The sequence below is a fragment of the Alternaria postmessia genome (assembly GCF_024291825.1).
Source record: "Alternaria postmessia strain BMP 2775 chromosome Unknown scaffold_15, whole genome shotgun sequence".
Classification (NCBI taxonomy): domain Eukaryota; kingdom Fungi; phylum Ascomycota; class Dothideomycetes; order Pleosporales; family Pleosporaceae; genus Alternaria; species Alternaria postmessia.
In genome coordinates, this window is record NW_026260088.1 from 265,219 (window position 1) to 290,252 (window position 25,034).

Below are 25,034 nucleotides of genomic sequence, written 5' to 3' on the forward strand. Positions count from 1 at the left end.
AGGTACACCTTGCCTTTGCGGAGGGGAGGGGGATCATGTTCCTTCTATCCTGGTCGCGCCGCTGCCAATGCGCTTTCGCTCGGTGTTTTGCAGCACAGTGAGCGCATATCTTTGCTTTTGACCCAACTGCCAACTCCACGCCCTCGACGGAGCTATCTCCTAGCGGCATGATGATACCAAAGAGAGCTTTCGGGCTCGTATTCTGCCTGCTTTTAGCTACAGGCCTCATACTCTTCTCACGCACTCTTGGCCATTCGCTCGCAGAGTACTTCTTTGGACCGCATGGCCCGGTTATTCCGTACACCACGCATATCGTGCTGTTCCAATTCAAAGACGGCACAAGCAAATTCGCTGTCAAAGAGGTGAGATGCTCGCAAGACTAACGCTGATGAGCAACGCTGAGGCCACGTTTTAGGTGGTTGCGCAATTCTTCGGACTGAAGAAGGCATGCATACATCCAACTACGCTGAGGCCATACATTGTATCGATTTCGGGTGGGAAAGATATCTCGACTGAAAATCTGCAGGTATTCAACGCCGATGAAAGTGTTGGAATCATCAATAATCTGACATCGCCCACCAGAACGGCATCACCCACGCTTTCGTCCTGCAGTTTCATTCCATCGAAGATCGTGACTACTACGTTGATGATGACCCTGTTCACAAAGCTTTCAAGGAGGCGGCAAGTACGGCACTGGAGAAGGCAATTGTTGTCGACTATCAGAATGGAGTATTTACGAGTGTGTGATGATATGAATAGTAGCTCGAGAATTACTCTTCGTGATGGTGGGAAAGACGGCGATCAGCCTACCAACATTGTTATCAGCTGGTGCGTGTCGGTAGCACTTGGAATCGAAGAAAGAAAAGACAGATTTGCGATTAAAGTTGATAATAGAATATCGAAGCCACCAAACTCAAGTGCAGTCCAACCAAGCTATTTCATCATCCATGCCTGTCGTTAAAACCAAAGCAAACCCAACCTCTGGAGCTGAAGCACACATTACTAACCAATATCATTTGAGAATCGACCCCAAGAATGCAGCAAGCTTCCTAACGAAGATCAACCATTAGATGACTCCCTGGTCTAGTCACTCTCGTCATCGTCGTGGTCTTTCTCTTCCTTCTCAGTCTCCTCTCCTCTTTTCACACTTCTTCCTCTCCTTGCTTGTTGCATGGTCGTGGTAGTTACACAACTCAAGTGAATAAGCATCGCGGCCACCAGACGTCATGTTAGCGTAATGAGCCATGACCTTTGCCTTAAACGTCCAAGGTAGGTCTTGAACATCCTCCAATGCCCAGAGGGTTTCATCACTCCAGTAGCAGTAATACTCGACCAAGAAACGACAGAGTGGATCTTGGTCTGTTTCCAAGTTATTGAATGTGCGCCGGACAATATTGAATTGGGCTAGACAGTGATGATCGGTAATGTGATAGAAAAGTGTATCGAGGCACTCCCTCTTCAGCCCGGGTACGTCGTACTTGTCACAGAAGATGTATAGAGAGACGAGGTTCTCATACAGAACTTCATCATCCTCAGCGTCGTCATAAAGTGCAAATAGCTCGGATGAGTCTGTCTCGACAGGAAGTCGTTGGTAATAAAGCCAGTGGACAAACAGCTCAAAAGTGTTGCTAGCAGTATCGGGGAGGGTAACGAGCTTCTCGTCGGCTTCTTTGAAGGACCCTGTAAGGGCAGCGCAGAAGAAGGGCGAGTGATAGATAAGCAGATCGAGGTGCACATTGAAAGTTAGTGCTTCGGGGCCAACGACGACCTTGGCAAAAGTGGCGTTGTGGGCTCTGCAGGAGATTAGTGAAGTGTGAAAATCATATACACAAGGACTTACGATATGCGCGGTCTTTTCTGTTCACAATGGTCTTGGTTGTTTGACGACATATTGGCTACCGAACAGGTTGTGGAGAGTGGATGGAGGGAGAAGGTAGAAAAGCTCAAATAGGTTCCCTCTTATAGACTGCTCATCTGTCTTATCTTGGAGTCACTACCGTGCTCACCTTCGTGTTTGTCCAAAAAAGAAAGTACTTCACTACTCGTTACCACACGCTAAACTCCGAGACCTTGGTCACCTTGATGACTCGAGCGCATATATGAGCAATCACTTGAGCCAGGTGAGAGAGAGATTGTCGATTGGCCCTCCAATTTCGCAAGATGTGCAGAGTATCGTGAGTAGTGTGGTAAAGAGTCAAGCTCTTGATTCGTGTTGATGCAGTGTTGGATATGGATATGTTGTACATTTACACATTTACTACAGAGGCCTCGTGATAGCCACTTCCTCATCTATTGGCTCAATCCTACTCTTTGATCAGGTGTTCTTCCTTCTTGCTCTCCTCTGCTACCTTTGCCCTCGGCTTCACTCTTGGCTTCGCTCTCGACGTCACTTTCATTGACTTTCCGACTCGCATAATCTTGTTCGGGTACTTGCCACTGTCAACCTCCTCGGGATAGTGCATCTCCCTCTTCATCTGAGTCTCCGGGTATACCTTCTTAGGCGCAGGTAATATCCTCTCATCCACACCCTTGGCATGTAGTTTCCGCAGTGACTGAACCATTTTCCGCAGGCCCTCCACACCATCCTTGCGAAACTGTGTGACCTTCTTGACGTGCATTGTGATGCCCGGGCTCAACCCTAATTTTGTTGGTCTCCTCGCTAGTGTTTTTGCGGTCATGGCGAAGCGCATGTCTTTTGGTCCGTCTACGAGTTCGAGGATGGCGGATTCGGCCTGGTCTTCTTTCATGGGCTCAATGCGGAGGACTCGAGTGTAGCCGCCGGGTCTGGCTTCGTAGCGCTTCCTTATGGGTCCGAATAGCTTGGGTACCATTTCATTTGGTTCCTGACATTGTCAGTATGCGCTCTTGGTAGATGCTCTTGGCGTGTCGTACGTAGAATATCTGCGTCGCTCTCCGCCGTGTCGCCTCTGTGTTCTTCTTTCCCAGGGTAATCAGCTTCTCGGCTAACCGCTGGGCTTCCTTCGCCTTGTGCCATGTTGTCGCAATCGTTTCGTGCTTGAAGAGCGATGTGACGAGGTTTCGCAGGAGCGCCTGGCGATGCGACGACGACCGACTGAGGTGGCGATATTTCATGTGACCGCCTGCCATGACGGGCAATTGGTTCTGTATAGGCCGGGGAGGGTGTGGAGGGCGTCCTGGTGTCGCTGCGGCACCTCAGCGTCTTGCCGTCTGCGATACCATGGCCCGCGAAAAGTTCGGGCATCGGCCGTCGTTTCCCCGACCCCACATCCCTGCACGGCTTACACAAGCAGCAAGCACTTTAGCACTAATCCGATCCGTGGCCCAAGCAACGCGACGGGACGCGTAAAGAGAAGAAACGCGTTATAAGTGTGTGCCTGCATCCATCCACCCCTCACTCCTGCACACTCCTCCCATACACCCATTCTTCACGATACCCACTCCCAGATACCCCTCTACTACTTTTCTAATTCAACATGTTCGTTCTCAAGCGTGGTATGTACTGCCTGTCCTTCACCGCTGCAAATCTTCACCGCTAATATTCGACTTCAGATGGACGCAAGGAACGCGTGCAGTTCGACAAGATCACAGCACGAGTGTCAAGGCTATGTTACGGCCTTGACCCAGACCATGTTGACCCCGCTGCTATCACAATGAAGGTCATTTCTGGTGTCTACCAGGGTGTTAACACCGTCCAGCTAGACGACTTGGTACGCTCTTGAACGCGTCTCATACCATGAAAACGTCTAACAAAGGGACAGGCCGCCGAGACCGCAGCCTACATGACCACCACACATCCCGATTACGCAATCCTCGCTGCGCGTATCGCTGTATCAAATCTCCACAAGCAGACAAAGAAGCAATTCTCTCTCGTTGTAGAAGATCTGTACAACTATGTCAACCCCAAGAACGGAAAGAGACAACCCATGATCTCTGATCACATCTACAAGGTCATAATGGAACACCAAGACGAGCTCAACTCGGCTATCGTCTACGACCGTGACTTCAACTACCAGTTCTTTGGTTTCAAGACACTTGAGCGCTCATATCTCCTCCGCATAAACGGCAAGGTCGCCGAGCGCCCACAACACATGCTCATGCGTGTTGCTGTTGGCATTCACGGTGATGACATCGAGAAAGCCATCGAGACCTACGACTACATGTCTCAAAAGTACTTCACACACGCCTCGCCGACGTTGTTCAACGCGGGCACACCATCACCGCAAATGTCGTCATGCTTCCTCATCGACATGAAGGAGGACAGTATCGACGGCATTTACGACACACTCAAGACCTGTGCGTTGATCTCCAAGACCGCTGGCGGTATTGGCCTCAACGTGCACCGCATTCGTGCTACTGGCTCATACATCGGTGGCACTAACGGAACATCTAACGGTCTCATTCCCATGCTCCGTGTATACAACAACACTGCTCGCTATGTCGACCAGGGTGGCAACAAGCGTCCAGGTGCCTTCGCCATCTACCTAGAGCCATGGCACGCTGACGTCTTTGGTTTCCTTGACCTGCGCAAGAACCACGGCAAGGAGGAGGTCCGCGCTCGCGATCTCTTCTACGCTCTGTGGATTCCTGACCTCTTCATGAAGCGTGTCCAAGACAACGGCAACTGGACACTGATGTGCCCGAACGAGTGCCCTGGCCTCGCCGATGTCTACGGTGAAGAATTCGAAGCTCTGTACGAGAGCTACGAAAAGCAGAACAAGGGTCGCGAGACTGTTCGCGCACAAAAGCTTTGGTACGCCATCCTTGAGGCACAGACCGAGACTGGTAACCCCTTTATGCTCTACAAGGACGCTTGCAACCGCAAGAGCAACCAGAAGAACCTCGGTACCATCCGCAGCTCCAACCTGTGCACTGAGATTGTGGAGTACACCGCTCCTGATGAGGTCGCTGTTTGCAACTTGGCTTCTCTTGCCCTGCCTTCTTTTGTCGACTACAAGGCCGGCGTGTTTGACTTCAAGAAGCTCCACGAAGTCACACAGGTCGTCACCCGCAACTTGAACAAGATCATCGAGGTCAACCACTACCCTGTCGAAGAGGCACGCCGCAGCAACTTCCGCCACCGACCCATCGGTATGGGTGTTCAAGGTCTTGCCGATGCCTTCCTCGCACTCCGCCTTCCTTTCGAGTCAGACGAAGCTAAGAAGCTCAACATCCAAATCTTCGAGACCATCTACCATGCTGCTCTCACTTCCTCATGCGACATCGCAAAGGAACTTGGCCCTTACAAGACCTACGAAGGATCTCCCGTATCCCAGGGTATCCTCCAGTACGATATGTGGAATGTCACACCTACTGACCTCTGGGACTGGGCGTCTCTGAAGGAGAAGATTGCTGAGCACGGTGTACGCAACTCGCTGCTCATTGCACCCATGCCAACTGCCTCCACTTCACAGATTCTGGGCAACAACGAGTGCTTCGAGCCATACACCTCCAACATCTATTCCCGCCGTGTCCTCGCTGGTGAGTTCCAGGTTGTCAACCCATGGTTGCTCAAGGACCTTGTCGACATGGGTCTGTGGTCTGAGAACATGAAGAACCGTATCATCGCCGATGGAGGTTCTATTGCCAGGATTCCCAACATCCCTGAGGAGACAAAGACCCTTTACAAGACCGTCTGGGAGATCTCGCAGCGAAGGATCATTGAGATGGCCGCTGACCGTGGTGCTTTCATTGACCAGTCTCAGTCGCTAAACATCCACATGAAGGAGCCTACTATGGGCAAGATCACTTCTATGCACTTTGCTGGCTGGAAGGCTGGTCTGAAGACTGGCATGTACTATCTCCGTACCATGGCTGCCTCGGCTCCCATTCAATTCACTGTCGACCAAGAGGCACTCAAGGTTGCAGACACAAACATTGCCAAAGCCCTGCCCAAGGTACGAAAGCAACCCGGATTCCAGCCTGAGGCTATCCGACACTCGCCTGTCACCGCTTCCCAGACTCCATCATCGGCACCTCGTCCGATGTACGCCATCAAGCCCATCAACGGCGAGACCAAGACGGAGGCTGAGGAGAATGGTGTTTCCACACCAATTGCTACCCCGCTGCCAGTCTCAGAGGACCGGAACGCCCTCGCAAGCAAGCCATTCAAGGCTGACGTGGAGGAGGGCGATAGCCCAAAGATGGTTGCTGCCGATGCCGTTTCCAAGCCCGATGAAGAGGTGGCCAAGAAGGACCCACAGGAAGAGGACTCGAAGGACGACAGTGAGGCACGGGATGGTGACATCTACGCCGACGCTGTCCTCGCTTGCTCAATAGAGAACCCCGAGTCCTGCGTCATGTGCAGTGGTTAGGCGCACCGATGCGCATGTCTGCAGTGGGCGACGTTAAAAGCGTCGCTGTTACGTGATAATTACGGTTTGCCCGAGCGTGCTTTTCTGCCATTGGGTCTTCGGGAATGCAACAAGGCGTTGATGGTTTTTAGGGGTAGGTATCATTTGGATCAACCTAAGGAGGCATGAGTTCATGAGTTTGAATGTGTTTATCGTCGAGCCGTAGTATGTGTAGCGAATACGTATGTTTGTACGTACACATGAGCCTTTCCGTACATGCGTGATGTCCTCAGGCAAGTTCCCCGTGCTGTTGTTACTATAGCGCGACTTGTTCCGAAAGCCGCGGCTCAATTCCGACCGAAAGCTACATCTTCCCCACATTGCGCCCTACAACCACCCGCGCCCTTGGAAGTACATACTGCACCGCTCGTCTCACCAAAGCTCGTTGATATAAACCAAGTGGAGCTCCTGTACGTATACTTCGTCAAGGAATTCCCTAAACCAAGAAGCTAACATCGTATCTCTTCACAGCTCTCCCCAAGCTCCAACTACCGTAGCCCCACACGCCCTCCTCTTACCTGCCAGCTACGATATATATGCTCGCCCTCCGCTCCTTCCGTCCTCTCACACCTTCCTTCGCAACACCACTAAGATCTGCATCGAAGTTCCAGCAACGCACAATGGCATCATCAACCGGTGCTCCACTACAAGAATGGCTCGTCATTGTGCCCGACCATGCGGGTGCGCTGCAGAAGCGTATTGCGAGCCGGCCGAAACATCTGGAAGGATTGAAGGCCGATAGGGAGGATATGTGGTTGTGGGGTGGTATGTCTTCACGCACACTCTCTGCCATCTTTTCCTGTCATCCGCCTTGATAAACATGACAGTCGTCCAAAGCTGATACTGTTGTTCCCACAGGAGCAATGCTCGAAGAACCCATCAAAGAAGGCGATACGAACCCTCCCAAGATGAAAGGCTCCGCGTGCCTCATTGGAGCCAAGACGAGGGAGGAGGTCGTGGAGAGGCTAAAGCAGGATCAATATGTCAAGGATGGCGTGTGGAATGTGGATGAGGCGCAAATTATTCCATTCAAGAGTGCTCTTAGGAAGGCTTTGTAGTCTGGAGTTTGCAAAGCGGTAGTGGAAAAGATGTCGCTCAAACCGCCACCTTGATAACTCAGGTTCGAGAACTCTACTTCTATTTCCTTCCTTCTTTGTCGTGCCTCTCTCGGGCCAAGTATCATGAGCCAGAAGACAATATACTTTAAACATATATGCCGACAGGGAACGGCCCAATATCGAGTTACCCACTGACTTGCACATACCGCGCTTACACAACCTTGACATTTACCCTAATAAGAGTTATGTTTAGTATGCGAGGAAACGTCGAAGTGTAAGACGAAGGCGAGCAATCGCATCTAGTTAATTGGGCATAAGAGGTCGTGGTGTGGCAGGACGGGTGTCATTTGGCCTTTGAGGTTATTGGATGTGATGGCCACTACTTCGGATTGTGTAGGAGAAGTTCCAGTTTCTCGCGTGGTTCGTGTGACTAGCTGGCTGATGGGATGCCGTACTGTGGTTGCTTTACACTTCATTCCATGGTACTGCACCTTCTAGATATATTTAAGGACGACCAACAGTTTCACAAAACCAAAAAATTCTATTGCAATCCTGCTTTCCCTTCTGGTAAAATTGCCACTGTCTATCCATAGATATACCCATGTTTTTCTTCGAAAATAATCTCTCCTGGCTTTCTCAATCACCGCAAGCATCCAAGATCGACTCCATGACTGAAAAGCCCACGATCCGTCAGGTCGCACCCATACTCGGGTAAGTACATGTTGATTTCTCATATTCCTTCCAAGAGCGTTTTTGTCAACACGACAGCTATGTTAGTACCTAATGTTTCTTGTTGTGTTCCAGTACGAGTGGTTAGCAGTATACATATGTACTGTATCAAAGAGAAGAAAAAAACTTTCCTTTCAAGAGTACTCCTTCCTACTACAAAAGAGCGTGTGGGGTGTGTGTAGATACCTAGGTATGGGCAGAAAACCTAGAAGACTGCAATGCTATTGATCTTTACAAATTCTCTTATTAGAAGATAATGTAGGCTGTAAGCTAGAGCTTGTTATTTCTGCATCTGTCTGGTTTTTTCTTTGTATGAGGTGTATGGACTAACAAGACTAGCAGCGCCGCGGCGAATGGCGAGATGGTCACGGTCTTCATCGGTCCCACGAGAAAGCGGTACAGCATTTATAAAGATCTCATCTGTCATCACTCAGAGTATTTCCAAGTCGCATTCAACGGACTGTGGCAAGAGTCAGACAAGGGCGTAACACTAGAGGATGTCGAGATCGAAGTCTTCAACCTTTTCGTTCACTGGTTGTACACACAGGAGCTACCAAAGGATATGTCCCTCCTACTACAGGCCGCCGGAACAGATGCTCAACTAGCAAGCGAAGACTCTGAGAATTCTCACTGGGGCATACTATTGCTAAAGTCTTGTATCTTCGGCGATCGGTTTTTTGCACCGGGTTTCCATCGTCTGTCACACAACGTGTTCGTTGATGGTCACTTCCCAGGAAAGGGAGAGCCGGCCTTCAGCGCTGCATACAAAACCATCATCTGGAGTTTCGGCAACTTGCCGGAAGGTAATCCGGTCCTTTCTATGATGGTGGACCTTCAGTGTCTTGCCTGGAATGCGGAAGACGATAATGAAGAGGAAAAGCAGCTGCTTCCACACCTACCACACGAATTCCTTGTCGCTTGTATGCTGAGACAGAGTGTGTTGAAGACGTTGAAGATGACAGACGACAAGTTGAAAGCTTGTGATTACTACATGTAGAACGCCTACCCTGAAGATATACGCGGAGTTTTCGTTAGACTAGGTAGTAAGAATATCAACAATGTACGTGAGTGTATTTCTACGTGTATTATCTGCCACGGTTTGCCGAACAAGCAGTTTTTCGTATCGAAAAAGCCATCAGGAGTTATTTCTCCAAATTATGTTATGTCTGGTGCGTGTCGGAGGATGCAATCGTGAGATGGGGAAACCTTGTCACCACGTCCATTGCTACTGTTTACCGACTTAGTCTTACCTTATTCTCAGAAGTTGGAGAATTTGCACCAACGAAGTGAAGTGGCGTTTTGACAGAACACTCGTACGTCGTGCTTCAGCACTAGATTCACTTTTGATAGCGAAGGCGTGACCGAATGATGTCGCTTCTTTTACCACGAGTAGGAGCCTTCCGAAATTGTCTTCATGTTTTACTTTCACTGCAATTACGATTCTGGCATGCATATTTAAGCTTGCCTTCTAACCCACTCCCCTCACTACTCTTGCATTCCAATCCCACCACACCACATCGTATTGTCTGTGATTCTAGCAGCCCCCAAAGATGGTACCTGGCATTGCGTACGTATAGATGAGCAGCAAGACAAATCGAAGTCTATCTACTGACGATTGATAGCGAAGCCACCGTCGGAGAAGTCGTCGCCATCAAGGTTGGGCCAGCCGAAACAGTCTTTAGGATTCACAAAGATGCCCTATGCCGCGAGTCAGAGTACTTCCGTGCTGCCTACAATGGGCGCTGGAAAGAGGCAGAAGAAGGACTAACATTGGATGACGTCGAAGTTGGAGTATTTAAGACCTTCGTGCACTGGTTGTACATGCAGCAACTCCCAAAACACGGAGATGTTATCTACGATGCAGATGTAGACCCAGAAGGTCCGGATTACAACGTGGAGTATGGCATGATGCTGCTCAAGGCATACGTCTTCGCAAACCGATTCCTCATCGCAGACTACGAGCGCATCGTTCATAATCTGTTCATCGACCACATTTTTGATTGTGAATGCGCAATGTACAAACAGATCATCTTCGCCTATGAGAACCTACCAAAAGACAGCCTGATCTTAGAACTCATGGTTGAAACGCAATGCGTGTATTGGTCCACGACGCTCGACAACGAGGTGGAAACGCAGAGCCGCCTTGATCTACCTAAAGAGTTCTTTATTCAGGTGATGGTCAGGTTTGCTGAGCTACGAGACCGCCACATCGGATCTAAAGAGTTCAAACTAGAGGATTTCTATATGAAGGGAGCTGATTGAGTTGAGTTGTTTGCAACTCGATCCCAACAAGTGCTCAAGGAAAACTTGCAGAAGATGGAAAGCCAGCGTATAGTTTCGGTACCATATCCACGCCTCTTGCAAAAGCTGCTCATGTGTAAACTAGAACCTTAGAACAAGAAAATGAACACCCCTATAGAAGACACAGACACTCAACATCACAAGAAAAAAAAAAGCTCCATTCGATACTAGGGTATAAGATGAAGAAGCAGTAAACCGTATGCCCGCGCATTCTCACATGCACCCCACCCCATACTAACGCCTCCCATCCAAGTCACTAGTATAAACCCCCTGCCTTCCATGCTATTACTCCGAATATCGTAACACAGCCCAACCCCACAACGCCTACGTTGGTATCTCGGTTTCGTATCGTAACAATTCAGCACTGGTGCGCCTTCTTCCATCGAACCTAAACCTGCGCATTCGGCGCCGGCTTATCCTCACGCTCTTCAACAATGGGGCTCGTAGGCGCCTCATCCTCATCACTTGCTTCCCTCGCGTCTTTCCACTCTGAGCTCTTTCGGCTGATTCTGGCGGGGCCCATGGGGTCGCGTGGGCTGGCGAGTGGGCTAGTAGGCGTGGCGCGCATGCTGCTGATGCTATCAGTGCGGCCATGGCCAAGAAGCCCACTACGCACACTGAGTCCGTCGGCTTGTTTGGTCGCATAGTAGCTGTTGCGCTCGCTGGGTAGTACCGGCGCAGTGACACCGGACGCTGAGTAGACGCTCGCGCGCTCGGCATTTACGAAAGCACCAACGTTGCTTGGCCTGTTGGAGGGCGAGTATATGGTGTCTGGATTGGCTGAGAGCACGCTGAGCGGCAGCGACTCGCGACTGCCTCCATAATGCGATGAGGGGGCTAGTGCTCGCATCGAAGCATTGGTATCTACGGAGTTGCGACGGCGACGCTTCGACGATGACGCGAGGGTGAGGATAGACGCGTTGTCGGTCAGGATGTTGTTCGCGGTAGCGCCCTGATATGAGTTGGGCTGCTGCTGGGGCGCCAGATGCGGCGGTATAGCTGACGGTGGCGGGGACGCGGGGAACTGATGCGAGAAGTGGACGGGCGTGGCGCTTGAGCTTGTCGCATTGTTCTGGTTCTGGGCCTGGCCAAGGTTAAGGACATTTGAGGGCGCGGTTGATTGTATTGTCGTCAGAGTCGTGGTGAGGGAGTGTTCCGAGCCATTCGGCGACGAGAAAGTGCTGCCGCCGTTGACAAAGTTGCTGCCGCCTGTCTCTGCCTTTGATCTTGTGGAGTGCACGGTTTCAGGGACTGTGGCTACGGTAGGTGCTGTGGACTTGTTGCTCTTCTCTACACCTTGCCGCTGTCCGGCTGCGGGCTCCTCGATGGACGTGTAGCTGTCATGCGATCGCTGTGTGGCGGGAGTGGATACGGAGGAGTTGTCGGCTGGGGCTACATTGGTGTTGATGTAGCCAGACTCGGGATAGGGGTTGTTCTTCGCGGCGCCTTTCTTAACGGTGTTGCCCTTCTTGCCTGGGGCGTCGGACGATGAGGGCTTGAGATTGGCAAGACGCTTCATCCAACCCGCAAAGGGTCGTTTGCGCGGGTGTCGGTCTTTGTATCGCGTTAGCATGCTGAGCATAATTTGGTCAAACGAGAGTGGAAGTGGTGGAGGGGAATATAATAATCTGGGTAGTTGTCTGAGGCAATGGCTGTGCTGGGCTAGTTCACCGTACCATGGGGTCTCGATGCAGCTTCGGCCGTGGCCATTATGCCGGCTGCCAAATATAGAGTGCCGCGGTGGTGAGTGAAGGAGGTCGTCGAGCTAGCAGTTAGGCGCGGGATGCCACGTTCGGTCTCGGAAGATTCCACGTCGAAACTACTGGAGGGCTGCAGGACTGGGGACGCGGCTGTTGGTTGGTAACTTAGTGTGTGCGCGCGTGTGTTGGAAAGCCAGCGCAGACGGGCGGAACGCGATTGTCGCGATGGTGTGACGGAGTACCGTATCGCTGTTTGTCTGCCAGATGAGGCGAGTGAAGCAGTGCGTCTTATGTGGATTACGCGGTTGGGGCCGGGCAATCTGCTGATGTGGAAAGGGCGAGGGAGTTGCTTGGTCGCTCATGCCTCCAGTTGGACCCTGACCCTTTTCCCCAGCGCACCTGCCGCCCGCCGCGCTAAGCTGCGAGTTCCCTTTCACGACACAGTGATTGCGTATGTTCTGTAGATCGACATGTAACCACCCGCCCTGCCTCCCCACTGACCTCGGAGCGACCCCTAAACATGCTCGCATGCGGGTTATCAAACAACGAGGGGGCGCCCACCAAACCTAACACTACGTCATGACCCGAAACACCCCAATTGGCGCCAACCATGCTATCCCCAATGCCTCGACCCAAACCATACTGCCCCTGCCTGAGCATGTCGTCGCCCAGATCAAGTCGTCAACGGCAATCGTCTCCCTCACCGGAGTTGTGCTGGAGCTGCTGAAGAATTCTCTGGACGCGAAAGCGACCAAGGTTGAAGCTGCGATCGACTTTGCGCGCGGCGGATGCTCGGTCGAAGATGACGGCCTCGGCATATCGCCCCTCGAGTTTCGCGAGGAAGGAGGCCTGGGCAAGCTCTACTGTATGTACATGCACCGAGGGCGCTGTAGATAGACAATTGACAGGTACAGGCACGTCCAAGTACCATGCAACCGAGCCTCTTCTTGGCCGCAATGGCACCTTCCTCGCCTCCCTCGCTGCCATGTCCCTCTTGACCATCTCCTCGCACCACTATCAACATCGCTCGCACAACGCGATAACGTTTCACCAATCAAAAGCCGTGGAGAGGCAACTGCCGGCTTCGGCGCAGCACGAGATATCAGGCAGGCATGGCACCCGTGTCACCGTGCGGAACTTGTTCGGAAATCTGCCTGTGCGCGTCAAGCAGCGGTCGATCATCGCGGAGCAAAGAGCGGAGCATGACAGACTGTGGGATGGGCTGAAGAAGGACGTCACGAGTCTCTTGCTTAGCTGGCAGAGTCCCGTATCCATTCGTATTCGCGACAGCGAGAACAGGGTGGTTGTCAACCTCAGCATATCCGGCTCAGGCGCACCGGCACAAACTAAAGAGAGGGAGACGTTGAAGACACGCTCTGCGCAGCTCTCATCACTCCTCAACGTTTTGACCCAGGCCAACTATATCGCCATTGACCAGTGGCCGTCGTGGGTACCAGCATCAGCTGCTACATCTGCCATTTCCATCAAAGGCGCCATATCATTAGACCCGGCACCTAGCAAGCATGTTCAGTTCATATCGCTCGGTATACGACCGCTGTGTGCGAACGACGGCCACAACGAACTCTTCGATGCTGTCAACCGCCTCTTCGCTCTATCTAGCTTTGGCACTGTCGAAGATGATACCAACATCGATGAGCTGGAGAAACGGCGGCGACAGTCAGACAAGCGCTTCAAGCATGACGGGTACACCAACCGACAGCTCAAAGCACGCAAAGACGTCGACAGATATCCCATGTTCTACCTTCGCATCTCGTTGAAGGACGCCCGTAGAAGAAGCGTCCCCGAAGAGCAGTTCCTTGGGGATGAGGCGAGCCTCCAAAGCGTGATGGAGGTGTTGGACGCGATGATAACTCAATGGTTATCAGTCCATCATTTTAGACCACGGCAACCTCGCAAGAAGCGTGGACGGCTTGATACGGCTTCTAGTGCTGCGGAGAGTCTTGCTGTAAGTAACTCGTCATCCACGGAGGGTCGGACTACGTCCATGGCTTCAAGTGGGCAATCTATCCGAAGCCGCTCTGCAACACCAAAGCCAGTTTCTACTTCGTCGCAGTCACTGAAGAGGAAGCGTCCGGACAAGACGGCGTCGCGCGAATTGTGCGAGAGGTCACGTCCTGGAGTCTTCGCAGAGTGGTCACGCATCAAAAGTGGAAAGCCTGAGTTCTTCAGCAGCGTTTCGACCGTGTCGAAATCTAAATCCGAATCAGATCTCGGTAAGGAAGTTAGTATGAGCACTTCGGCTGGCACAAACACCGAAGCATTTGCGAAGTTTGATATACCGCCGTTATCGCAAGGTGCTTTGAGTGGGCAACATCTTCCCGTCGAAGCTTCCACACCTACAGGCTCTCTGGGTATCGAAAATAAGGAGAATGATGATACTATTCTGTGGACAGACCCAAACACCAAGAAAGTATATCTATTGAACGCTCGAACAGGTTGCGCAGTGCCCGATGCCCGGCCGCGACCAACCACCGATTCTAGCTCATCTACGTTCCTCAACACGCAGACATCTACGAATAAGTCGGTGCGGTTACCAACACGAGCCTCGACAGCTGTACCTGGCAAAACGCCTTGGCTTGACAATGTGCTAGACACGTGGGACAATCCAGTCTTCAAGCCAAGCGAGAAGCGTATACAACAGGCTGTATTACACGAAGACGAGTCTCGAGGGCACCGCTATTCTAGGCATGGTTGCTCCCGCATCGATATCGACAAGGCTTTCAACCAGGCTTCAGCAGGTGGCTCTAGTAGACTGTCGAGAGAGGGGTTACAGAACGCTCAGGTCATCGCGCAGGTCGACAAGAAGTTCATTCTTGTCAAGATGAAAGATTCGACACAAGTGCAAGATGCGCGCTCAGGGCTTCTCGTGCTAATTGACCAGCACGCAGCAGACGAACGCGTACAGGTTGAGTCACTCCTAAGCCAGCTTTGCAATCCACTACAAGACGAAAAAGGGTATCAGACAAAGCTCGGCAACAGGGCGCAGGTAGCTTCTGTCGTGCTCGAGAAGCCGACGCAATTTGCAATCTCTTCCAAGGAACGAATACACTTCGCAACCCATGCCGCAAGATTCGCAGCATGGGGCATCCTCTACGACATCCTTGGAACGACGACCTCTTCAGCTGTTCCTGACACTGTCGATAGGGAAAAGCACGTTTTATCCGTCACTGGTCTTCCAACGGGTATATCGGAACGATGCAAAGCTGATCCCAAGGTCCTGATTTCTTTCCTCCGCTCAACGGTCTGGAAGTACGCAGAAGATCCGCATCTCGCTCCTTTACCGGCACCACTCACCTCATCACCGAGTAATCCCACCGATTGGGTCAGACGTCTAGCCACCTGTCCTCCAGGTCTTGTCGATCTCATCAATTCTCGTGCATGTCGCTCCGCTATTATGTTTAATGATGTGCTTAGTATCGAGGATTGTAAAGCTTTGGTGAGAAATCTGGCGAGTTGTGTGTTTCCGTTCATGTGTGCGCATGGACGGCCTAGCATGGTGCCGCTTATTGATTTGGGAGAGAGGGGGGAGTTTCCGGGTGGACTAGGTGCGCGCGATGAGAGTGTTGATGACGCAGGTTTTGTAGGGGCTTGGAAGAAGTGGAGGAAATGAATGTTAAAGTCGAGACTTGCTGTCAACCCTAGCGGGTAACCTCATGACACAGCTTGGCATCGTTCAGACAACGTGTTTTTATACCTGAGGTCCAAAGAAATGCTACGACAGACACGGTGAAGCAATGTGCAGCTTGATTCTACTTCAAGGCAGATGTATACACGGCGTGGAGCTTAGCGCGAGATTTTCGCGCATAGCTAAGCTGAATTAGGTATGGTCTCTTATCGTCTATCACATCGTCTGGGAACAGCCGTGGAGCGTCAGCATCGCAATGGTGTTCGCCACCATCTTGTATCTTGCCTGCACCTGGATATCAATGTATTGTGCGGAAGACCCAAGCAAAGATCCGAACGAGATTTCCATTCGCCAAGCGTCATTCTATTTACCGACGCTGACATGGCAGAGTCGAGTCAATGTACGTCATGCGTAAACTTCTTGGACATGCATATCTCAACAGCCAAGCCTCCACTCCGCTGCTGAAGATCCATTCCGCGGATAAAAGCGCATGAAGCTAGTCTCGTGACTTGAAGTCGAAGCGAGCTCTCACCTCAACGAGTGGTTCTTCATAGCCGAATTGAGTAATGATGCGCATGACACCCCGCGATTCGGGAGACGTTTTGCGGGGATCGATCGTTGGAAAAACGGAGAAGATGCAGCAATAAGAAGGCCTAGAATATGCTTGATGAATGCTGTATGAACTGGGCTACCACGTAGTAGAATGTCGTTTAAAGAGAAGGACCTTGAAGCTGAGCGAAACGAGCATGTCAGCGTTTTCCCAATCCCTATGAAGCCTGAATACTAACGGCGAAAGATCTCGTTCGATGAGAAAGGCGATCGCGGTGAAGATGGCCGCGTTAACATTGAGGATGTCGACCAACCAAATGATACATCAGGACAAGCATCGTCGCCTTTCGAAAAGGATGACAAGGAAACCCGTCGCATTATTCGAAAGATAGATCTCAGACTCCTGCCAACACTCGCTGTTATCTATGCCTTTGCACTCATCGACCGCGTTAATCTTCCAAATGTACAGTGTACCCCTGTTGCGATCACAATTCGTATACTGACCCATAATGCAGGCGCGTATAGCAGGCATGGATGAGGACCTAGGCCTCTCTATCGGCTCACGTTATTCAATCCTCACAATGATCTTCTTCATCCCTTACATCATCTTTCAGTTCCCGTAAGTAGTGTCTCTTACAAACTGCATTTGAGACAAACACTGACTTCGTACACAATCTTTAGGGCCAACATCATCATCAGAAAACTTGGTCCCGCCGTATGGCTACCTTCTCTAGTCATCTGCTGGGGAGCTGTCACGATTGGCATAGGTTTTACGAATGATTGGACGCAGGCACTAGGCTGCAGAATCATCCTCGGCGTCCTGGAAGCAGGGTATTATCCAGGTTGTGTCTTCCTGCTAAGCTGTTGGTACGCGAGATTTGAGGTACAGAAGAGGTTCAGTGGATTCTATCTGCTAGCCCTTCTTGCAAGTGGTTTCTCGAACATCCTTGCTTGGGGACTAAGCGAGATGAGAGGCCTTGGAGGTCTAAACGGATGGCAATGGATATTCGCTATAGTAAAGTCAAGTTCCTACCTACTGCCATCAACCGCTAACCCATCTGAAGGAGGGCGCCATCACTGTCCTACTCGGCTTCATGGGTTTCGTAACAATAATCGACTTTCCCGATAAAGCCAGCCAGCCTAGCCCAATAACAAAGCGCCCTTTCTTAACCTCTGCGGAAGCCAACATAATTCTTGCCCGTATTCAACGCGATCGCGGTGATGCTGTCGCCGATAAGCTTACCTGGTCAACCATCTCAACGCATCTCCGCGATTGGAAGATCTGGGAGTTTGCCTGGCTCTACTTCCTCAACAACGTCGTCGCGTACAGCTGGGGGTATTTCTTACCCATCATTCTACGCAACGACATGAAATACTCCGTCGCTATGAGTCAGATCCTGTCTTTCCCGCCATACGTGCTGGCTGCGGCTTGGATGTTCGCCACAGCATGGGTTGCCGACCGGTACAGGATGCGTGGTGCAATCATTATATTCAACTGTGCATGGGCTGTCTTGGGAGTATGCATGATGGCATTCCTCAGCAACGCTCGTGCACGATATGCCGGAGTCTTCTTAGGTGTTAGTGGAGCGAATGCGAATGTGCCCAGCTTGTTGAGTTATATGCATAACAACATCGTGGGTCAGATGAAGAGAAGCGTTGCTAGTGCGCTATTGATTGGGGGCGGAGCCTGTGGAGGTATTGCAGCATCGAATATCTTTCGACAACAAGATGCGCCAAAGTACACGTAAGTTCCATCCACCAGAGATATGCCGGAACACGAGGCTGACCGAAGCAGACCTGCCATGGCTGTTGTGATTGCGACTCAAGTTCTGACCATAGTCCACGTGCTTAAGAACTTTTGGGTGTACTCACGAGCGAATCGCCAGGCAGATCGAGGCGAGAGGATCTTGGAGGGACAAGAGGGCTTCCGACAAACGCTGTAGATATTGCTACCGTACTTGCAATCGCTCTGACGACCTAATATGAAAATTTTGACGATATGCCGCTACGCTATGCTATGCCATGCTATGATATCAAACTCAACAAATGGTGCGTGATGCGACAGCTTTCTTTCACAAGAACATCCCGCTTTCCACATACGAACTGACACTATCCCATCAGCCTCCGCCTCCTCCCACTGTCGACCTGAACAGTATTGTCTGGCCCGATACTGATACTCAAACTGCTAGTATCATCCTCGCTTCCAGCCCTCCTCCTGTCTCGGTCTCTGCCGCTCACAGTCTGACTCTTACTCCTCTCGGGTTGTATGACCAGCCATGTCGAGCCTCCGCCTTCGTGTTCTTGTTCCATGAGCTGTAGTTGTGGGCCTCCACCCCTTTCGTCTCCTCTCCGCATCTCCCTATCACCTCGTCTCACGTCGGTCTCGCTCAATCCTCGGTCGTTGCGGCCGCGCTCTCTACTCGGTTTCGGGGCTTTGGAGGGTGGTGGGGGAGGGAAAAGGGTGTGGAATTTGGCAGTCTTGAGGGGCATCGTAGTGAGCGACGTAGGTAGTGGTAGGGATTCGATGAGGGTTAGCTTCTCTAGTGGTATGGTTGTGAGAAGGGAGGCGGGCAAGTCGACGGGTGAGCATGCGACTATCGCGTGCCGTAGATGGGTGTTGGATGCGAAGAATGACAGGTTCTCTGTGTTTTGTTAGCGATCTCACGTTTCTTTCCTTCGAGGATCCATGGATACATACCTCGAACTTTTCGTCCCGCTCCGCCTTCCTTGCCTACCCCGGTGTCTATCCAGTCGAAGCTGGTTATCCTTCCACAGAAGCCAGTGGAGAAAGCTCGCAGCTGGCCCAGGTTTCGGACCTTGTCAAGCCGCACAAGATAGTTCGCCATGCCTTCTAAGTTGGCATATACGCGCACAATGATGTCCAGCGAGTCGGCATCATCTGGGAACTGTTCACGCAGATATTCCCGAATTCGTATGTTTAGTTCATCTGCTAATGACTCCCCACCTTGGGCTTTGCGTGTTATGTATTTATCGTGGAACTAGAATCATTAGTTGGAATACACGGTCGGCAGCGGCATTGTTGTGCATACCAGGAACCCCTCCGCATCGGCGTCTATAAGCACCAGCACGAACGGCCGTTTGGCCTGTGACTGCACTAGAGCTTCTTCCTTTGCCTTGGACTCTGCCAGCTGACCTTGCATCGTCCGCGTGACATCTGCTATTTCCGCCTGCAATGTCCGTCGGACATTTTGTTCGGAGCCAAGGTCGAGTTCACATTGTGCGAGGCGTGCTTCTGTCTTCTCGAGTTTGTCGAGGAGTTCCTATTTCATCGTCAAAACCCTCTCCTCACCTCCAAGACGCAGCTAGTAGCATACCTCGATAAGCTCACATCTCTTCTCCTCGAGGATCCTAAACTGCGTCAACCGATCGCGGAACGTCATCGGAGGTGGGGCAGGCGGGCCCGCAACAACTAATTCCGCCATCTTCAAAGTGGGCGGATGTCACACAGTCACAAAAGGCAGGAAGTTACCAAACGACAAAAGATCTGGGGATCCTAACATTTAAGAAGACGCGTTGTTTTGGGCTCCCGCGCAGCGCTAGCTAGCTGTTTTGCATGTGCATGGCCCAAAAGTACGGTGACGCCGGCGGTGCGAAAGATGGCAGGTGCTGATTGGCCGGGTATGTGGGGAGAGTTGGGCTGATACGCTGCCTTGGGGTTAGAAGACACCGGAATCAAAGAGAAAGTCGTGAGCTGGCGGGCTGTGTTCTAGTCACGGATACAATCAGTGTGGCATGCATCATGCGGCGCGAGCCGCAATGGGTCGTGTGTGAGGCGGAGATGGAGGGGTGATGGGGGCTCTGGAGGGGGTGTGAGGGGCATGTTCTTCGCCTTGTTAGCCCCTCGTCTTTCGAAACAGACATCACATTACTTCTTTGTCTAATCATGCCAAAGTGTTGCTGCCTCTAGAATCCGTTCTATTGTCTATCTACGAGTGTGCAACCCTCAGATATCCCCCGGACCTTATTCATGAGTCACTTATCGGCAGGCTCGCCAGTCGCATGACCTGGATAATTTCGGTATCTGGTATGGAAACTGTCATCAACGTTCGATGGTCAATTTTGCCTCCAGACGTGCGAGGTAGCTTGTTTCAAATGACAGCGCATGTCGGACGCATATAGACTGGGAGGCTGAGACCGAGGAGTAACTTTTGTAGATATCTGCGCGATTTCACGCTGGGTGCCTCGTTCATGACAACAAAAACCTGGATCTGTGGCTCGTCCTGCTCATTGTCACTCTTGAAAACCAAAACTGTCTCCGCTACTGAGCCGCTCCCCTGGTCGACGATAGTCCGTGAGATATCTACCAGCTCAACGTGAAATTCGCTGATGTGCGCGATCGACTGGTCCAAATGTCGAGAGACCACAAAACGCTCCCCAGTTTCGTTGATAGACCCTTAGTCACCAGTGCGAAAGCACCTTAACCTGGTGTCTGAATACGTCTGGAAACGATTTTCATCGTCTTCAGAACCGAAGTAGGCAAGGCCAATGAATACGACTAGGTTGTGTTTGCGGTCTTCGCGAACAACTAGTATCAGGTCTTGCGCATGCTCGAATTACATATCGGTAGTCCGGGTGGTTACGTTTGCATTGGCGATCCAACCGAAGGTGACCTGGTGAAGCAGTGTTTGACGGGAGACATTTAAATCGGATAGTAAACTCTTGACTGGCTCATGCACATACTGCCTGGACAGGTCTATAGTCGTCGGTACCAGTAAGCTGTGAAAGTAAGATCTGGAGCGCAGCCAAACCGAAATCTACCCCTGAAACATCATTGTTATCACACAGGCACCGAACACCAAAGGACAGGCTTGCGGGTATGATGCACTCGAAGCGATGGAAAGCAGGGACGGCGTCGGGGTTACGGAAACCAAGATTTGCAAACGGTAACACTGGCAAGGAGGGACGATCTCTCATCTACGCCTTCCACTCGCGTATACCAGAGGTTGGTAAAGGCGCTATCTTGAAGGCAAGACTGGTTTCTAAAGCAGTAGTCGAATTGTCTGGGCTCTCAGGGATGGTCGGTAGTGGTACAGATAGCGAATAGTTGGTGCTGAGAGGCGTCCTGCGAGGTTGAGTAGGGGTATTAAGTTCTTCGGGATGCGCTTTAGGCGATGAAGATAAGAGTCGATCTTCGTTGATGTCATTGTAGTACCTATTCATCCTAGCCAAGAGGCAGATATCGGAACCAGACAGCGAGAAGCGCTTTGAAGATGATTCCAAGGCGCACAGCCGGGATTTCCAGAGCGCCTTGGATGTCCAGGCAGAAACTCGTTATACGGGTTTCCCTAGTAGCCCGAGCAATCGTGCGACATATGGTAAAGCAACTGTACCAAATCTTCTTTTTATTTGCAGCGACCATATGACCCTCTACCACTCTTACAAGCCGCATAGCTATAGGGCTTTGCTATAAAAACCACAGTGTATCTACTGTCAATCTCCGAATCCCACAAAATCAGTAACATGAGTAACTTCAGTAGCATCCTCACGTCTGGCCACATAAGTGCTGATACCAATGCTTTAGCAATTACCGAAGCACTTGGGAAGTTGAATAAGCTTTCTTTCACCCTTCAGGCACCATCCTCCATGTAACCGAGATTATACAAACATACAGCAAGTATTATGATTCAGGCTCTGGGGTTCGGCGTCTCGGTTCGGGTCTCTGGAACATTGTCGTGACATTCCAACATGTCCAATCTGCACTCATTAACGAAAATCCAGGCAAGAGTGGAACGCTCTCAGTTTACTAACGTTTCGCACTTAAGTTGTTCAATCGTGAACATGAATGCAATGAAATTCAAGTCCTCTCTATGCATGATCGGGTCGACTTCTGCAGGTGACTGAGACTGCCTGGCGTGTTCTGATCGCGTGCGTGTTGCCTGTTGTTTGGTGTTCCTTTTGCGCTGTCGTGTTACGATACCTTTCGTAAGTCGAGCCGAAACATAAACGGGTAGAGGCTGACTTAAAGCTGGTATCGAAAAGTGTCGCATGTTAGTGGTCATATCATGTGATGCCACACTTGGTCGATTCAAATCAAGTCAATCAGACAGGGTGTATCGCTGCTGCGTAAGGTTGCGTAAGTCTCGAGCCTCACATAAGGCTTCTGGACGCAAAAGATTGTCCGATTGCTGTACTCCTGATTGAGGCTTGGATGAAGTTGTTGTTGTGCTCCGCCACCATGCACTTTGCGGACCCATGCTATCTATTCCTGTCCTGGAAAGAGCTGATTTGACAGGTGCCGCTCAACGAACGCGTTGTGATGTTGTCCAAGAATTCAACCCAGCATGTATATGTGTTGGTTCCAAAACATCGAGCACCCAGGGCTCTGTCGAGTGGTGAGCCTCGCACGTGTTGTCAGCTTCATATTAGCCGACATCGGTTCTGACCACTGTCGTAACTTCTGTGTCCCAACAAACGACTGAGATGCGACCTTCGCCCACTCATGTATCGAAACACATTCTTGTTGGGCTGTTGTAGATATCCATGATCGTGATCCTGCGTCAGCAAGCGGACCGTGCCGTGGGTCCAGACGTTCGAGTCGAACTTGGTGTCAATAAGATGGATGAATTGTAACGTGTGTTAAGATCTGTCTGGCTAAAGCGATATTGCACATGCTTCCCACTAGGCTTGATAGCTATAAATCAAAAGCGGTCGCATTATGTCGACCGAGACCTGTGATAAGTGTGGTGCAGGAAAGCTAAAGATACCTAGGTACTTGACAAGCAACTGTAGCATCGAAAATGCCGATCAGAGAGCACAGACTCTTGAATACATACTCTGCTCGAGGTGGCGATGAGCAGACCTGCGAAGCAAACCAGTGTGGAAGAAGAGATGAGGTATCATGGTGAAGTGCGTGTCATCACTTCGCCCGGAGCACATGTCTATCTACCTAGGTAGGTAAGCATCACTGGTGGGGTCGCAAGACATATATGCATCAGATCGAAAAAGAGTAAGAGTATGATTAAACACTTGAAGATGTGGGCGAATGGAATCGTGTTGGATGTGAAAGGGGTTTGGGAATTGGCTATGAATCTAGGGATTGAGAGATTGCCAAGCCACTAAAGACGCGGAACGCGTCGGCCGGCTATTCACTTCCACCCAACATCTATACGTGCTTGTCCATGTATGAAAACGCGTAGATATGAAAGCTATTACGATGTTCTAATGTACGCCAGAATGAAAGGAATAACACGATGCCACTTACCAGGAGCCGGCAAAGCCACGATCATCTGACCAATCGATACGCTTCGCTCCCAGCCTCCAAAATGGCTCGTCGACGTCATGATATCTTCGCGCGCCTACTCATCAATCTCATGGAGCCTGAAGCTTAACCTTTTCTGTCTGTTCTTCGACGATAAACTTCCACATCACCTCCGCCGCCGTCTTCGCGCCATCCATCGAATTTAAGGTATCCGCTAGCATCCTCGCTTTCGCGGCATACGACGGATCATTCAGCACCTTCAGAACCGTGTTGCGAATATTCTTGGCTTTCCAGGACTGTTTTTGCACACGGATACCTGCTCCAGCATTCATGGCGTTGTCTAAGTTCGTTTGCTGCTCGACTTGTAGCGCAACACCGACTATAGGCTTTCCTGCCGCCAAGGCGCATTGCACAGTACCTTGACCTCCATGTGTTACGATCAAATCGGCAAGCGCATTGGCGGCGGGTGCTGGGATGAACCGATCAGTCACCAGCAGGCGTGCGTCTCCGCCCGCAATTTCGTTGGCCTTGCCGATGTCGCAGATCGATTTTGAAGCCAGCACGACTGCGTTCCAGTTGTCTTCAGGGTTCATCCTCAGAGCCTTGATCGCTTCGAACAAGAACTCTTCTGTTCCTGAGCTTCCCATGGTAACTAGGATGGACGGGCCAGACCCCTTTGTCAGATGACTTGCGATGTCTTCGTCCAGCTTTGAGTCGTTTCGCGCATACAAGGGACCTGTAAGGACGATGTTCTTTGGGATGCGGTGCAAATATTCTTGGTGAAATATGGGATGGTCGTTAACCAAGTTGAGGTCGGCCATGTTCATGTCGAAAAGTGAGATGGGACCTTTGATTGGCCATCCACAGGCAGCAGCCGCAGCTCCAAGGCGCTTCTGTTGGAAAATAGGAGCGTTGATCATCAGACCACTACCCCACCATGCCATGCGCTGCCGGAACGGTCGAGGAAGCCTTGTGAACAAGGGCATCATATCCGGAAGATCGCGAATCAAGCCATGTGCAAAAGCTCCAGGATGCAATGGCACTGGAAGAAAGTTGATTGTCCGAATGCCCAGGAGTCGTGCAGCGATAGAAGCTGGAGCCCACATGCCGTGGAACACAATGTCGGGTTTCAATTCTCTGAATGCCGCAAGTTGGCCGTCGATGAAAGACTTCGCAATTTCTTCCGATCCGAAAAACTCAGGCCAGTCCCATCCAAGGTCGTGCGCTACAGATATACCCTTCACGCGTGGTTGAGCTGGGACGATGTTGAACCCAGCGTCTGTGATCTGATATTCGAACCGCGCGCCGCAAGAGAGGAAGTCGATCTTTAGGTCGATATCGGGCGGACACATGTCCCGCAAAGCGACAGCCATCGCAATGGCACGTGTGGTGTCTCCAGCATCCTGCCATGCTACGCTCAGCACGATGTGCACGCTTCGGGATGCCATTGTGCGGTTCAATTCTACTATCGTTGCACAAGAGGAGGTTGAAAGCAGCAAG

The 25,034-nt window shown here is 51.1% G+C and overlaps 12 protein-coding genes across 12 annotated transcripts; 7 read left to right on the forward strand and 5 right to left on the reverse strand.

The window, feature by feature from the left end:
- Positions 1 to 170: 170 nt before the first annotated feature.
- Positions 171 to 747, forward strand: J4E82_003518 (uncharacterized protein; the record flags this gene model as incomplete). The annotated part of the gene is made up of 3 exons (XM_051729803.1): positions 171 to 362; positions 416 to 526; positions 583 to 747. The coding sequence occupies 3 exons, from the start codon at positions 171 to 173 to the stop codon at positions 745 to 747; spliced, it is 468 nt and encodes a 155-aa protein (XP_051590477.1).
- A 376-nt stretch (positions 748 to 1,123) lies between these two features.
- Positions 1,124 to 1,890, reverse strand: J4E82_003519 (uncharacterized protein; the record flags this gene model as incomplete). The annotated part of the gene is made up of 2 exons (XM_051729804.1): positions 1,124 to 1,793; positions 1,841 to 1,890. The coding sequence occupies 2 exons, from the start codon at positions 1,888 to 1,890 to the stop codon at positions 1,124 to 1,126; spliced, it is 720 nt and encodes a 239-aa protein (XP_051590478.1).
- A 413-nt stretch (positions 1,891 to 2,303) lies between these two features.
- J4E82_003520 (uncharacterized protein) lies at positions 2,304 to 3,108 on the reverse strand (the record flags this gene model as incomplete). The annotated part of the gene is made up of 2 exons (XM_051729805.1): positions 2,304 to 2,843; positions 2,893 to 3,108. The coding sequence occupies 2 exons, from the start codon at positions 3,106 to 3,108 to the stop codon at positions 2,304 to 2,306; spliced, it is 756 nt and encodes a 251-aa protein (XP_051590479.1).
- Positions 3,109 to 3,455: 347 nt separating this feature from the next.
- On the forward strand, positions 3,456 to 6,293 carry RNR1 (ribonucleotide-diphosphate reductase subunit rnr1; the record flags this gene model as incomplete). The annotated part of the gene is made up of 3 exons (XM_051729806.1): positions 3,456 to 3,474; positions 3,532 to 3,689; positions 3,741 to 6,293. The coding sequence occupies 3 exons, from the start codon at positions 3,456 to 3,458 to the stop codon at positions 6,291 to 6,293; spliced, it is 2,730 nt and encodes a 909-aa protein (XP_051590480.1).
- A 659-nt stretch (positions 6,294 to 6,952) lies between these two features.
- J4E82_003522 (uncharacterized protein) lies at positions 6,953 to 7,390 on the forward strand (the record flags this gene model as incomplete). The annotated part of the gene is made up of 2 exons (XM_051729807.1): positions 6,953 to 7,097; positions 7,191 to 7,390. 2 exons carry the CDS (start codon positions 6,953 to 6,955, stop codon positions 7,388 to 7,390), a joined length of 345 nt encoding a protein of 114 aa, XP_051590481.1.
- Positions 7,391 to 8,057: 667 nt separating this feature from the next.
- J4E82_003523 (uncharacterized protein) lies at positions 8,058 to 9,116 on the forward strand (the record flags this gene model as incomplete). The annotated part of the gene is made up of 2 exons (XM_051729808.1): positions 8,058 to 8,101; positions 8,462 to 9,116. 2 exons carry the CDS (start codon positions 8,058 to 8,060, stop codon positions 9,114 to 9,116), a joined length of 699 nt encoding a protein of 232 aa, XP_051590482.1.
- Positions 9,117 to 9,669: 553 nt separating this feature from the next.
- J4E82_003524 (uncharacterized protein) lies at positions 9,670 to 10,381 on the forward strand (the record flags this gene model as incomplete). The annotated part of the gene is made up of 2 exons (XM_051729809.1): positions 9,670 to 9,686; positions 9,742 to 10,381. The coding sequence occupies 2 exons, from the start codon at positions 9,670 to 9,672 to the stop codon at positions 10,379 to 10,381; spliced, it is 657 nt and encodes a 218-aa protein (XP_051590483.1).
- Positions 10,382 to 10,808: 427 nt separating this feature from the next.
- Positions 10,809 to 12,130, reverse strand: J4E82_003525 (uncharacterized protein; the record flags this gene model as incomplete). The annotated part of the gene is made up of 2 exons (XM_051729810.1): positions 10,809 to 11,974; positions 12,097 to 12,130. 2 exons carry the CDS (start codon positions 12,128 to 12,130, stop codon positions 10,809 to 10,811), a joined length of 1,200 nt encoding a protein of 399 aa, XP_051590484.1.
- A 569-nt stretch (positions 12,131 to 12,699) lies between these two features.
- Positions 12,700 to 15,751, forward strand: J4E82_003526 (uncharacterized protein; the record flags this gene model as incomplete). The annotated part of the gene is made up of 2 exons (XM_051729811.1): positions 12,700 to 12,985; positions 13,035 to 15,751. 2 exons carry the CDS (start codon positions 12,700 to 12,702, stop codon positions 15,749 to 15,751), a joined length of 3,003 nt encoding a protein of 1,000 aa, XP_051590485.1.
- Positions 15,752 to 16,469: 718 nt separating this feature from the next.
- J4E82_003527 (uncharacterized protein) lies at positions 16,470 to 18,258 on the forward strand (the record flags this gene model as incomplete). The annotated part of the gene is made up of 6 exons (XM_051729812.1): positions 16,470 to 16,514; positions 16,563 to 16,778; positions 16,831 to 16,934; positions 16,997 to 17,330; positions 17,380 to 18,059; positions 18,111 to 18,258. The coding sequence occupies 6 exons, from the start codon at positions 16,470 to 16,472 to the stop codon at positions 18,256 to 18,258; spliced, it is 1,527 nt and encodes a 508-aa protein (XP_051590486.1).
- A 166-nt stretch (positions 18,259 to 18,424) lies between these two features.
- On the reverse strand, positions 18,425 to 19,758 carry J4E82_003528 (uncharacterized protein; the record flags this gene model as incomplete). Its single annotated transcript, XM_051729813.1, has 4 exons — positions 18,425 to 18,957; positions 19,014 to 19,314; positions 19,366 to 19,596; positions 19,651 to 19,758. The coding sequence occupies 4 exons, from the start codon at positions 19,756 to 19,758 to the stop codon at positions 18,425 to 18,427; spliced, it is 1,173 nt and encodes a 390-aa protein (XP_051590487.1).
- Positions 19,759 to 23,644: 3,886 nt separating this feature from the next.
- On the reverse strand, positions 23,645 to 24,982 carry J4E82_003529 (uncharacterized protein; the record flags this gene model as incomplete). Its single annotated transcript, XM_051729814.1, has 1 exon — positions 23,645 to 24,982. The coding sequence occupies one exon, from the start codon at positions 24,980 to 24,982 to the stop codon at positions 23,645 to 23,647; it is 1,338 nt and encodes a 445-aa protein (XP_051590488.1).
- Between the last annotated feature and the right edge of the window lie 52 nt (positions 24,983 to 25,034).